At 38.3% G+C, this 14622-nt stretch overlaps 1 protein-coding gene across 6 annotated transcripts in view; it reads left to right on the top strand.

Moving 5' to 3' along the window:
• Positions 1 to 14622, top strand: part of asap2a (ArfGAP with SH3 domain, ankyrin repeat and PH domain 2a) — a 141728-nt gene that overhangs the window by 76038 nt on the left and 51068 nt on the right. For 4 of the 6 annotated variants that reach the window (XR_007899682.1, XM_051723472.1, XM_051723471.1 and 1 more), the window contains exons 5-10: positions 9158 to 9207; positions 9464 to 9490; positions 11819 to 11948; positions 12040 to 12125; positions 12357 to 12432; positions 12853 to 12939. Coding sequence is in view for 5 of the 6 variants with exons in the window: in XM_051723472.1 (XP_051579432.1) it covers positions 9158 to 9207; positions 9464 to 9490; positions 11819 to 11948; positions 12040 to 12125; positions 12357 to 12432; positions 12853 to 12939 (456 nt within the window). In the remaining variant the exon portion in view is untranslated. The remainder of the gene's footprint in view (positions 1 to 9157; positions 9208 to 9463; positions 9491 to 11818; positions 11949 to 12039; positions 12126 to 12356; positions 12433 to 12852; positions 12940 to 14622) is intronic. The other 2 variants (XM_051723475.1, XM_051723474.1) reach the window with 1 other exon arrangement.

Raw genomic sequence — 14622 nt, 5'->3', positions numbered from 1 at the left:
TAAATTGTCCTGTCACAAACTTTGTTTGGCTGAACCGTCTGAGTCATATCAGACACATGAAGATTGTTTCTGCTTCATTTTAGTTTTTTGCAGTGTATTTTAACGAAAGATGCCGGTATCCATCTGTATTGCTTCTCACTGTATTTCTCCGCTACGGTCTGCTGTCATTAAAATAACCACAACTGCAGCTGTACTATGCAGTGCCTCATGTCGTGGGCCGGTGGAGAGAGGCAACGCGTGCAGAGTGTGAAAGGGCTTTAATGAAGCATGTTCGGTGCTAGAGAAAAATATTCAAAAATATAGCGCTGTGGGGGCCTGGGTAGCTCAGTGAGTACAGATGCTGACTACCACCCCTGGAGTTTGCGAGTTCGAATCCCAGGGCACGCTGAGTGACTCCAGCCAGGTCTCCCTTGGCCCAGTTGCTAGAGAGAGTAGAGTCACATGGGGTAACCTCCTCGTGGTCGCTATAATGTGGTTCGCTCTCGGTGGGGCGCGTGGTGAGTTGTGCGTGGATGCCGCGGTGGATGGCGTGAAGCCTCCACATGCTCTATGTCTCCGTGGTAATGTGCTCAACAAGCCACGTGATAAGATGTGTGGATTGACGGTCTCAGACGCAGAGGCAACTGAGATTCGTCCTCCGCCACCCGGATTGAGGTGAGTCACTATGCCACCACGAGGACTTAGAGCGCATTGGGAATTGGGCATTCCAAATTGGGGAGGAAAAATACATTTAAAAAATGTAGCGCTGAAAGATCATTGCTATCTACGGCCTGGAGCGCTTGCGGTGTACACAGTTCTGTTGTTTTGTCACGCTGCTAACCTAAAGTGTAGAAACGGTGAGATGGGGCAACCTTTGTCATGATGTCTTGTGGTCCAGATGGAACAAATCCACGGTCCGCTAATTGGTGACTGCTGCCATAGGGTATTGTGATGTTTATTGCAACTTCAGTATCTGGATTCTTACCTTTAAAACAGCTTGTCCTCTCTCTTGCTGCTTTCCTCTTTCCCACCTCTCCCCCACGAATACGAGTACAGTGTTGATTGGCCATACTTGTAACATATAACCAATCCGATAATACTCTGGGCGGGAAATTGAGTCAGACCACAAGCAGTAACCTTTCAGAGAGAGGCGGCGACATCAGAGCCAACGGAGCGCATTTTAAAATGTATCGCCAATCAGATCAGACAAAATAAAGATTCCGACAATTCTAAAAATTATGAATATCGGATCCGATTATCGGCCAGGCCCCTAATATGCTCACAAGAACATGCTTGAGTGAAAGACAGTTGGAAAGCAGCTCTGTACTGAACTGATTCTCAGAATGTCCTTCCAGTCTGTCTCTTTTCATTAATGTCTACCGTCACCTCCTGACCCTCCTTGTATCACGTGACTCTGTCTTGTGAGCTCTTTGGAGGGGCCTGATATGATTTACTCTTAATGAGGCGCTTCGCTCAGCTCCCTGTCTCGTTTCCCTGGAGATGCCTTTCTCTCTGCCTGGGTGATGTAATTCCTGAAATGCTTAGTAAAGATGAAAGGACAGTTAACTGCATCAGCGAGACCCCTAACAGGCTTTAATTGGGCCTTAATGGGACTCAACGTGTTTGGACTGACCTAATCTTGGTTGGTTCCTCTTCATATGAGGTTGTATTCAGAACATCACTGCATCGTCAGCCTGTTGGGGTTTGTTTTTAGGGGTCACTTGAGATTAGGGATTTCAACAAACCTCTAGACATGCTAAGGCAAGAATCACTATTACTGCTTATTTTTAGGATTAGGGACTTAGTGTCTTGATTTAGTGTCAACTTGATTTGTATGTTTTCCTATGTAAAGTGTGGTTCTAGCAAATGTACATTTGGTAGATGCGGAAACGTACAATATTTACATATCGAGAGCATCTGAAAACGTAATAATTTTACTTATCAAATTAAGAGATGTGCAAATGTTTACGTATCCATATTTAATCCATGAATATTAAGTTAATCAGATAATTTTATTGTATTTATAATCAATGAGATTAATTACATTGTTTAATGTCATTAAATTTATTTAACGCATTTACCTAATTTGACATTATAACTGTTTTATTCTGTTCTGTGTGATTTCTGGTGCTGTATTCAGTTTGTTTCAAATGAATACATTAATTTAACCAAGACTAAACTTTAAATTGTTAAAATGACTAAAAATTCTGTATTTGTTTAATCATTCATAAAGCATTTAATTTTATTTTGTTTTGCAATGGGACACAAAAGGACTTTTCAGAATATGCTGTGGCTCAAAAAATAAATTACCATAAATTAAACCACAAAAGCACAATAAAACAGTCATAAAATTCTCCATTCTCAGTAGCAGCCGTAACTGTCAACTCCCGCATTGATTTCAAAATGTAAAAATTGCCACCTCAAGATGCATTACGACACATGTTTTACAGCAATGATGTCGAATGCTTATTTGTGCTCACGTGAGTTACCAATCGTGCCATATTTCGTGATGTGTTCGTTTGAATGAGATATGACTGCACCTTCACGGAGAGGATCAGGAGAAGATTTTTCTACGATTAAAAACTTCAATTCCACTCTCTACCTCACCAAAGATGTCGTTTGCCCTCAGGTAGCACTTTGAATGCATCACATCGTCGTTTGGACTACTTTTGTACTGTCTTTTGCCATTTTTCTGAATAAATTATGATTAAATTGATCTGCCTCTTCAATTTATTTTTATATGGTTAAGACATGGTTAGGGTTAGGTTTAGGGGTAGGGGTAGGGGTCAGATCAGTGGCTCTAAAATATATATATTAGGGCTGTCATTCAATTAATTCTATATATATATATATATATATATATATATATATATATATATATATATATATATATATATACAGTATATATACACATTTTTCTAGCTAAAATTGTTGATATTAATCTGCCTGTTATGTTTTTATAATGTTGAAAAGTGGTAAGGTTAGGGTTAAGGGATCTAAAATATCTATAAAATAGTAAAAATTTACTTTATTGTACATATATATATATATATATATATATATATATATATATATATATATATATATATATATATATACAAATATATTTACAATGTATTTGTAAATATTTTATGTTTCTAAAACTGTAAAATGTTTCAGCGTATCTAAACGTACAAATATGTACGTTTAAATGTTACATACGTATAGCTACGTATAATAATGAGATCATCCTGGGAGTGTATAACTTTGTCAGTATTAAAATACTTTCTCCTATCCCAGCTTAATATGAGGAGAACTATAAGTAAGCCATTTGTAGGTTGATTTCCTGTATAACTGTAAACACGGTCTCCGACAACCTGACTGCAGCAACATTGACTCAACCAATGGTATGAGTTTGGTGCGGGACTGTCTGTTTGTTCGATCAATGGCAAATAGAGGGAGAATTTGAGAAAGCTGTTTGAAAACCTTTTCTATTCCATTTGGTGGCGCAGAAATTACGCGCTAAAGCTTTAACAAACCCCTAACCCGTGTTTGTGCTTACATACATAAATGATACCTCAAATTTTGTTGCTTGTTTGAGGGGAGTTATTGCTGTTATGCTCTTACCTTGCTTATTGATCAGACTAAAGGCTAGGGTATACTTCGTTTTTCCACACACTTGCGTCATGTGCACTGTGCATGAGACCTGGCGGCATGCGGAAAACCAAGGTATACTTCGTCCTTAAAGATTTTTGCCTGGTAGACATTGATTCAGAATATCATTGGAATCTTGGGGGTGGGGTCTTTTGACTTGAAAAAACACCACAAACACACTTGTAACCACATAGCAATATAGTTACTTCTGATGACATTAGAAGCACCACGAAGGACAAGAAGATGGTGACAATTAGGTTAAAATGACTGACTGGTCTGGCATAAACCCTTGCTGAGGCATCATAGACTCCCATATAGATCCACCTCAGATGAAGAAATAAATCCTGCTTTGTGTCAGTTTCCTGTTGAGGTGATTGGGAGGAGGAAGGCAGCGGCCTCGTGTAACCAGCAGTTATGAAGTGCTAATGGTCTTAGAACGGTCTGCATCTGCATTGAACTTGATTCTGAGCTCAGTAGGGGACTGGTGCTAATGGATGGAGATTATAGGTCTCATCTTGGGCTGGCATTCCAGTCATTAACCTGAACTTGTGCCTCATTATTCTGTCAGCCTGTTAAGCAAATGGATCTTTGAAATGAAATGTCTTTTAGTGTCGTTATGAGGTCATCCTTTTTGTTACCTGTTTTTGGAATCACAGGCTTTTATACGATAAGGAATACTCTGGGTTGTTGTCATCTTAATGTCTGTCGACAGCATCTGCGGCATGCTTTTAATTACCACAGACAATACTTTGACGGGTCTGTCAGAGTAAAGGCCAAAGTTTACTTCAGTTTTGTGCGGACAGATAGCGTATGTGTACAGCACGTTTGACGTAAATTTACAGTACAGTGTTCAGTGCTCTAATCAAATGGAGTATATTTTGAAAGGCTGAGCGTTCGACTGTAGGCACACACTAAGTGTTCGCGAAGTATTAATTGGGCTTAATTAATTAATTAATGGGAAAAGCTTTTATAGAAAATTAATTTCAATTAAAGTTTATAGGGCAATTGTACCAGAAGTTTTAAAAGCAAAAATGTGAAGCTCATATTTTTGATAAAGCACTTCTGTGAATTCTTGAGTAAAAAACTTGAGCTTGAGGTATGAGGTTGTCTAAATCATCTTTTTCAAGGACTACTTTTCTAGTTGGAGCAACTTATAGTTATGCATTACCAAATTCTTGTGGCTTTCATTGCAAGTGTATTACCTTAAACACATATTCTGTTCATGTATACACACAAGGAACGTGTCAAAGTTATTAAGACACTGTCCATAGACGTAAAGTGAAAAACCTCCCCCCCCTGTTTTTAATGCCTGATCAAAAATTGTATCATTTTTAATGTTTAAATAATTTTTCTAATGAGGTACCAAACAAATTACCCACAGCTAATTCTTTCAGTCAGTGGAATCGCTTTGGGGTCCAAAGAGGATGAGATTTTGCTTCCTTTAAAACATATTTTTTACATGCATTTCTGCTCAAAATGCACAAGACACTGAATCTGTTGACTAAATATTGGTTGAATGTTATTTTAGACATTGTTTTTATGTCATATGAAAGGTGTTTGTAACATTACAGAAATCCTGACCCTTTCCTGACCCTGCGTATTGTGCCGGAAGTGCTTATGCAGGCAGAATCAGAAGCTATGGAAAACAGACGTGCAGATGAGCTGACATCATGACAAAAGCTCTTAACTTGATTATCATGCTGTCTGTTCCTCAGCTGCCTCTATTGTTATACAGTGTGTTTTTGCATACGATACATCAGGGCTCCAGATTGAGACTAAAATCGTCGCAAATGCGACCAAAAATAATTGATTGCAAGAATAATTTAAAAAATAGTTGCCACTGGCGACAATTGGGTTCATATGCGGTTTTGTCAGATATCACCTTGTGAGTGCGCACCAGTGTGTATCGCACCGCTTTTCACCTGTTCTGTTGTGATGATGAGCTCACTGCACCACACGCAACAACAAACCCAGCGTGAGAGTCGTGAACAAATGACTCTTTTGAACCGGGTCTTTTTCATGAATCACCCAAAAAGAACTGAGGGTTTGACCTCAGGAGCTCAGGTTAGCAGTTTGAATCAGATTCACTTTCTCAACGAATCATCTGTCAGTGTGCTCACAACTGAGAGCACAGACATTTTAAAATAAGAGTCCCATGTGTATTTCTGGCTTCTATATAATTAAAACTCACGTATTGTGTACCACTTTTTTTCTTCTGGTAATTATTGATTGGTATTGGAGTAGCACAATAAACTGCATCTGGTATTTCATTCAGTTTGCACTCTTGTGTGTGTGTGTGTGTATATGTATATATATATATACGAGATCCAGCTTTTGACAGTTGAGGGACTTACACAAGGTGCAAACATTCATTGATGCTCAAGAAGATAACACACTACTATATGCATACTATACTTTATGTAATTATCTGTAATGTAGATTCTGAAGAGCAGTACTAAATAAGAAAATCTTTTATCTCTTATATTTGGATAAATTATGAAAGTGGTGTGAACATTTATGAGACAAAAGGGAATGCGAATCAGATTAATGGGTTATCAGCTGTCTTCATTCTGCTTTCTATTTTGTTTCTGAACAGCAATCTAAATTGAGCAATTCTGTGATTTGCCGACTAAAAACAGCCGTTTGGCTCCTTAATGTTTCAGTTTAGGTGCCAATAGCTCCTAAATCATTTTTTTAGTATCGAGCCCTGTACATCCCCTGCTCAATCACTCGCACAGACTTTGCTGCAGTAGACTGTTCTGTCAGCTGGAGAGAGAGTGATGTCAGCGTTGGCTTCTCTGTTCAGGCCCACTGAACCGTGAAACCCGCCCAATCAGGCTTTTTTAGACCCCTCCGGCTGATAGATGTTGTGGTCTCAAAAGCCAGGTGACGCCATTGTGACTTAGCTTGTAAAAGTCTCCTGTTGAAGTGTGGTAAGGAATGATGATTTAGGGGGATTTCACACTGGGCACGTTTGCTGCGGTCCAATTCCGATTGCGATTGTTCCGAACGCGACTCATCATACTTTTTGTTTTTTGTTATTTTGGTGCCATTATGCACAGCAGAGTGAACGACAACTGTGTATATGTGCGCTTCATGGCGTAACTCATCAGATGTCCAGGGGAAGGCGGCTTGCTGCTGCAAGGAATTCATTTGCATCTTTGTTTACACTGCACGCTTACTCACGCTCGTGTCCAAGGTTATCGCCACTGTCATCTCCTATTATACCGTATATTTATAACCTATAATAGTATTTATATATAGTATTTATAAGATAGATAGATAGATAGATGTCGTCATCGGCTAAACTGCATGCGCAGGTTACTTTACTTCCTGAACGAGTGCGCACCCGAGTCTGAGTTGCTTTCACATTCACGCGAATTGCGCTACAGTTCCATTGCAACCGAACTCAGACCACCTCCTACATGTAGTCTCGGGTTTTGTACCGCGGTGTGCTCCCCGTTCACATGACAGCTTTCACATTACCAATTTTTCATGCGAACCGTGCTCTGTTTCGAACTAAACTGCCAGTGTGAAAGCACCCTTATAGGTCAAAGCAACATGAAGCAACTGGAAACAGTGTTTTCCATGTCTGCCATTTAAAAATGTGCATTCTCTCTCTCTCAATCCCCCTTCTCCATGTTCTTGAGCTAATTGTCTGGATTGCTGAATGGTCCTTCTTTGAATCCCTAAAGGGGCCCTTAGGTGAGTGAGATCTTTCCTGTAAAGAGCTCTGAAGATCTCTTTCTTTCAAACCTCAAGAGCTATTGGAAATACTGTGGTAGGGTTGTCCCATTACCAGAATTTTTGTAGTCAAGACCAATACCACTGAAATTTCACGATTCTTGATACTAATTTCACAGTTATTGAATGCACCCCTTTATTTAAAAGTAAATGGACAAAAAAAAAAAAAAAAAATCAGTATCTCTTATTATTATTGTTGTTTGATTGATATTAATTACATAATAGCAGGGTTCCCACGTGTCTTGGAAAACCTGAAAAATTTAGTACTAATTTTCCAGTCCTGGAAAACACCTGGAAAATTAAATAAAATGTAAAATGTCCCGGAAAAATCTTGAGTTGTCATGGAAAATCATAATATTTATAATAATATAAATATTTATAAAATAATATTTTCAAAATCCTGAAACATTATCTATTTCCAGGTTTAAATTATATTTGAATCCCAGACTTTTTGATTGTACAATAGCAGAATTAAAATAAAAATAAAAATCCCCTTAAACGGTGGAATAAACTCCCCAAAACTTCTCAAATGGTCATCTCCTTTGATTTCTATTACAAGACAGGAAGCATGTATGTGTGGTTTAGTTAGTATCCTTTCAATATGGAAATGGTTTAACTTGTCAAGCTCCCTTTTCTCAGCGATATTTGCTGGCACAGATGGGACCACTTTCTGCATCTGTGCATAGTATCTGTTTGAAAGTACATTACTTTAGTTTTTCAAAGGCTAAGGGAGTCTCTCTATAAGCACATGGTGATGCTGTTAATAGTGTTATCTTGCAGTAGAACTGCTAGAATTCCATTGAAACATTTTATTTGCATAAGCTGAGAATTTCTCTAAAGTTTTCAGATGATGCCATTACTGAATGCAAGCTCTGGCATTACATCAGGTACTTTCTTTAGAAGCATGACATAATTAATGTCTTTGGTGTGTGACTGTGTGCCATATACAAGTTTGGCATTGGTAATTTTGTGACATGACTCTTAGATTGTCACCCTTTTGCTAGTCTCAGCCTCAGACGTCATGCCCACTGACCGTTCACGGAATGTTAGATGCATATTGCACACAAATATTGCAAGAGTTAGTGAATATCTGCATTTCCAATTTGATTGGCTGGTTACATCCTGTCGGAAGGACCTTTAAGGTGCATTGAACTCTGAGCGATGTGTCAAAGTCAAATTTGACCTCATTTGCCGCTGACCTTTCAAAGCACCTTAGCTCAAATCATGCTCAAAACTTTGTTTTTCAGTCTGGTCCAGCTAATGCGCATGTGTGTTTCAGTGTAAATAAATAGGAGATGCCTATATCAAAAAGCAGACTGGCTCTCTTAAATGAAAGGAAGGACATCAATTACTACTGCCACCATATTGAGTTTGTGATTTCTCCAATTCATTTTCTTACGAGTGGTTGGTCTCCTCCCACTTTAACTGTCTCTGAAGACTTAAGTGGACGGTTCTTGGCCAGAATAGCATGCAACAGTGCCCGCCCATTTTCTTAATTTTTTTTTAGCCGTTTTGGGTCTGGAATTATTTTTTCCATTCATTTTTTCCATAGGGATTTCATAAAAGCGTTCTAAGCCATGAACCAAAGCAACTAGCCCTAAGGTAAATCACAAAATAGCAAACTTTCATTTAAAACAAAAAAGATGATTTGTTTTAAAAAATAAAAATAAAGTTGAAATTACACTGTAAGATGACCCTGTTGCTCAGGCCTGTTTTTCTTAGATATTTGGGTGAAACTGGATGTCAGTGTGAAAGTTGAGTCATATGTGTGTCTAATGAATATCTTCTGTGTCTTCCGCAGGATCTGAAGAAGCCCTTTGATAAAGCCTGGAAAGACTATGAGACTAAAGTGTAAGACATTTTAAAAGATTCCTCTGCCATCAGTCCATTTTTACCATACATGTATGCTTATTTATAACTCACTCTGGAGAATTTAATAAATTGAGAGCAAAAGATGACTCTTGTCGTGTGTCAAATGAGCTCTGTTGATAATGAGCTGTCATTCTTTCCACCTCACTTCCTGTATTCCTATCTGACCTATCTCACTGATTATTCTGCATGCAAAAATGTATGACATTTATAGAGCACTTTTTATATATTTTCCAAGCTGCAAGGGACATTATTTGCTGAAAGGGTAATATATTTTCTTACAACATGTCATTTGACTAGTTGATTTACCTTAAAAACCGGATGTTTTTGATAGTCTTGTCTTTTTTAATATCATTGTTGTTTTTTATCATCGGCAGTTTTGCTAAGTCAAATACATGCTTCATATCCTCATATTTCCCATCACACCCCAACCGGATATAATCTCCGGTATTAGTTTGTGACAAATACCTTCATGTTTCCAGACAGAAGGAAATGAAACCCTCTTCTAATGCGACACTGGCCCTGACTCCATTAAACTGGTTTTCATCATCGCCAACGCTACAGTTTGAGTTCTCTTTGGTCTCTATGTCTGTGCAAAGCTTCCAGCTTTCTGGCAAAGTGCAATTTGTGCAGCAGCTTTTATAATTGTCTGCCGAATATCCTGCTAATGAATATGGTAAAGACCTTGCTGTGTTTGTGTAATAAAGAGAGAGAGGAGACTAATGAGACTAGGTGTGCAGCAGAAAACATCAAATCACGATTCATTTATTTATTTGTTTGTGCATTGTTTGTTTTTTCCCTAAGATGAAAGCAACACTCCACCATTTATTTCATTGTTCTCTTTCGTTAACTGGTTTGCTCAACAGTAAATGCGCCATTTTTGATGTATTTTTTCCACTCAATAGGCATTTCAGAAAACTATCCAATGAAGAACTCTAAGCCTTACTAAACCAAACCAACCAGCTCAGAGACCAATCACGCCATGCACATCATGGAGATGGGACGGTTTAAAAAAAATAAAAAAGTTTAATTATTTTAGCGTCTGTTCTATCCAATACACGCGACGACCGACGCCTATGTAATGCAGGCATACAAATGGAATTTGCTTAATTGGACACAAGGAGCTCTAAAATACGATTGCACACTAGCAGCCACAGGTGTTGAAATAATGTGTGTGTGTGTGTATATATATCTATATCTATATCTATATATATATATATATATATATATATATATAAATACTGACACAATGGTTCCAGAAACGGCCAGTTGTTAGCCTGCTTCATGATTTTTATTTTTTTTTAAATCAAAGTTTGTAATGTTGTGATTCACTTCGGAGCTGGTTGGTTTGGTTCATGGATCTTTTTATGGAGGACTTTATGAAATCCCTATGGAAAACAAAAATTATGGAAAAAATACTTTCAGAACAAAGAGGACTGAAAGAGTGGGCAGGCACTGTTGCAATCTATAAAGCACAATTTTATTTAAAAAAAAATATACAGAAGCTTATACCATCATTTAACAGCTTCAGAGTCTTGAAAGGTTTATATGTTATCTAAAAATCCATTTTGCTATGGATATTTTGAACGGCATTATTGTTTCAGGAATCTTTTCACTGAAAATGGTGGACTGTTCTTTAAAGTGTCCAGAGGAAGTGATATGTTGGCATGAGAAAGGCTGTCCAGTCCCTGTACAGCTGTTCAGTTTGTAGTTCAGAATAGAATGACCATTTTAGAGCCATTGGTTCCCTCAAAAATATTTGTCAAGCAAATGTGAATTTACGTGCTTGACTAATGTTGAGTTAATTATGTTGACATCCATTGTAGTCCTTACTGTATATAGAACTTGTTAGCAATGTTTTTAAAGCACACAACAATTTCAAAATTCATGTTTAAGGTATGACTGTGTGTAATTTATGTTGTAGAACAAAACGTGAAAGTCTCTTACTATAATGTTAATCACAGACCTTATTTTACAGTACTCATAAATCGAAAACCACTATTCTAAAAACCCATTCTAAATTCCTGAAGGTACCCATTGTGAATTAGCATTCCCGGTTGGCCTAAAAATTGAAGTCATAACTAAACGGCTGTATTGCTTAATACAGAAACCTGAAACATTGTCAGGGACAGCTCCACATGCTAACGCAGCACTTTAATTGTCGCTTGATGCCTTTTTCAACACACTTTCGCTTATCTCTTCTTTCCCACTCATTAAAAATTTTTGTTTTAAGAATGCCGTCTAGTTTTGTGCCATCTCCTTATCACAAACCCCTTCTGCTAGGCTTCAAATACTGACACCAATGGTTCCAGAAACGGCCAGTTGTTAGCCTGCTTCATGATAGGCTGTTGGAACTTGGAGCCCAAAAGGCCTAAACTAAACGCATGAGGCTCTCTCTGGAATCCTGTGTGTGAGAGCAGCCCTCCTTCGCCACAGAGGAAATGCTGCATCCTTAACGTGGGGTACAATATGCGCTGGAGCATATGGAAAAGAATGCCCTGTTGCATGAGTGGAAGAGCTTGTGTTTCCTGTGCGTGTGTATGTGTGTGCACTTGGAAGAATTGTTAAGGTGGTCTGTCTGTGTTTCATGCAGTTCCAAAATAGAGAAGGAGAAAAAAGAGCACGCTCGACAGCATGGAATGATCCGGACGGAGATCAGTGGAGCGGAGATAGCCGAAGAGATGGAGAAGGAGCGGCGTTTCTTTCAGCTTCAAATGTGTGAGGTAAGAGGAGAATGGTGAAATGTCACTTTAATTCCAAAGGAAGTTCCTCTGTAGCTTGTTTGCTTCAGTCTCCTCCAATGTTTTGTTACAGTACCTCCTCAAAGTCAATGAAATCAAGGTTAAGAAGGGTGTCGACCTGCTCCAGAATCTCATTAAATACTTTCACGCTCAGTGCAAGTAAGTCTGGCAACATCTCTAAGCATTCATTTTAAAACAATGGCTGTCTCAAAACCTAGTGAGCTGCCTACCTAGAGTGTTTGTCTAAATGGAACCCGCCTGCAATGCCCAAAAATACGGTAGGCTGCTCACTAGGTTTTGAGATATAGCCATTATGTTTTAGAAGAACAGCATGATATATAGATGCTTGTGCATGCTGGATATAACTGATGTAATGCCTTCTTCTCTTAGCTTCTTTCAGGATGGCCTCAAAGCAGTGGACAACCTAAAGCCCTCAATAGAGAAACTGGCCACAGATTTACACTCGGTGAGACACTCAAACTCTTATGTTAGGGAGTTTTAGCATAATCAAAAGCTACACTGATTACGCATAGCTTCATATAATGATTTTGTAACCCTTGCAAAATTTACTGTGGAGGTACTATGGTACTGATGGTATCAGATGACAATACCATATACTGAATAGATACAATATTTGTGTACCATGCTATTTACGTGGTATTCCAAACTAGGTTTTTCATGGTATTACTGTGGTATCTGTTTAAACAACATTGTGATACCATGGTACTTTTTGTATATGACATATAATTGGTAAATAAAGAAGGATCTTCATAGATGGAGCACTTACCAGGATATTGGTACAGGATTGTAACATAGAGCTTACACATGGCTTTTCTTCCTCCATAAAGCAGATCGTTCTCCTCGCTGACTCTCTTCTCTCCTTCAGATTAAACGTGTACAGGATGAAGAGCGCAGGCAGCTTACCCAGTTACGGGACGTCCTGAAGACTGCTCTGCAGGTTGAACAGAAGGAGGTTAGTCTTTTCTCAAACCAGATTCCACAGAGAGAGAGAGAGAGAGAGAGAGAGAGAGAGAGAGAGAGAGAGAGAAAGAGTTTGTGTTTAATAAAGGCAGATTGTAAAAGTTTCGCATTTTATAACATTCTGCGTATCAAAAACAGAATTTATTTTGAGGTCATGTATTGTATTTTAATGTAATGTATTTTAGTTTAGTTTCAGTTTTTCCAACTACGTTAGTTTCTATTTTTATTTCAGTTAATGAAAATCATTTAGTTTCATTCTTTGTTGTCGCTAATGATAATACTGTGTGTAATCCATCAATAAACATTGTGAAAACTGGAGTTAATTATCCCTATAGGTGCTTGCAAACTTTCATTCCCATCATTATCATTTCCTGACAGTTTTCTCACTCTCAAGCTTTAGCCAGACTCAAGACATGTCAGTGTTACCTCAAGCAAGCAGCTTTGGCCTATACAGTGGGTAAGCAACCAGATTGAGCCTTACTACCGTGGGAGTACTGCTGTGTAAAAACTTAAATTCTCACACGTGAGACACGTTTGCAAAATCACCGCCAGTAAGCGCGGTATGAAGTAGTGTGAAGAAAGTGAGTTATTATAATTAAATTGTTAATATTATTATTTTTATTGTATTTTTTTACATTTTGATGTGTAGAAGGTGATCTAACAATGCAAAATTAATGGTAGCATTAAAGTTATAGCTTAGTTAGCTCATGAATTGGTATATAGAAAGTCAGATGTTTACATACACATAGGTTGAAGTCATTAAAACTAATTTTTTAACCACTCCACAGATTTCATATTCGCAAACTATAGTTTGGCAAGTTGTTTAGGACATCTACTTTGTGCAGGACATGAGTAATTTTTCCAACAACTGTTTACAGACAGATTGTTTCACTTTTAATTGACTATATCACAATTCCAGTGGGTCAGAAGTTTACATTCACTAAGTTAACTGTGCCTTTAAGTAGCTTGGAAAATTCCAAAAAAAATTATGTCAGGCTTTTAGGCAATTAGCCAATTAGCCTCTGATAGACTAATTGGAGTCAATTGGAGGTGTACCTGTGGATGTATTTTAATCCTACCTTCAAACTCAGTGCTTCTTTGCTTGACATCATGGGAAAATCAAAAGAAATCAGCCAAGACCTCAGAAAAAAAATGTGAACCTCCACAAGTCTGGATCATCCTTAGGAGAAATTTCCAAAGGCCTGAAGGTACCACGTTCATCTGTACAAACAATAGTACGCAAGTATAAACACCGTGGGACCATGCAGCCATCATACCGCTCAGGAAGGAGACGCTGTCTGTCTCCTAGAGATGAACGTAGTTTGGTGCGAAAAGTGCAAATCAATCCCAGAACAACAGCTTCTGAAGATGCTGGAGGAAACAGGTAGACAAGTATCTATATCCACAGTAAAACAAGTCTTATAATTGACATAGCCTGAAAGGCTGCTCAACAAGGAAGAAGCCACTGCTCCAAAACTGCCATAAAAAAGACAGACTATACTTTTTGGATAAATTTCCTCTGGTCTGATGAAACAAAAATTTTACTTTTTAGCCATAATGACCATTGTTATGTTTGGAGGAAAAAGGGTGAGGCTTGCAAGCCGAAGAACACCATCCCAACCATGAAGCATGGGGGTGGCATCACCATGTTGTGGGGGTGCTTTGCTGCAGGAGG

Source organism: Myxocyprinus asiaticus, chromosome 17 (assembly GCF_019703515.2).
Source record: "Myxocyprinus asiaticus isolate MX2 ecotype Aquarium Trade chromosome 17, UBuf_Myxa_2, whole genome shotgun sequence".
NCBI classification, from domain to species: domain Eukaryota; kingdom Metazoa; phylum Chordata; class Actinopteri; order Cypriniformes; family Catostomidae; genus Myxocyprinus; species Myxocyprinus asiaticus.
This window is presented reverse-complemented; position numbering and strand designations above follow the sequence as displayed.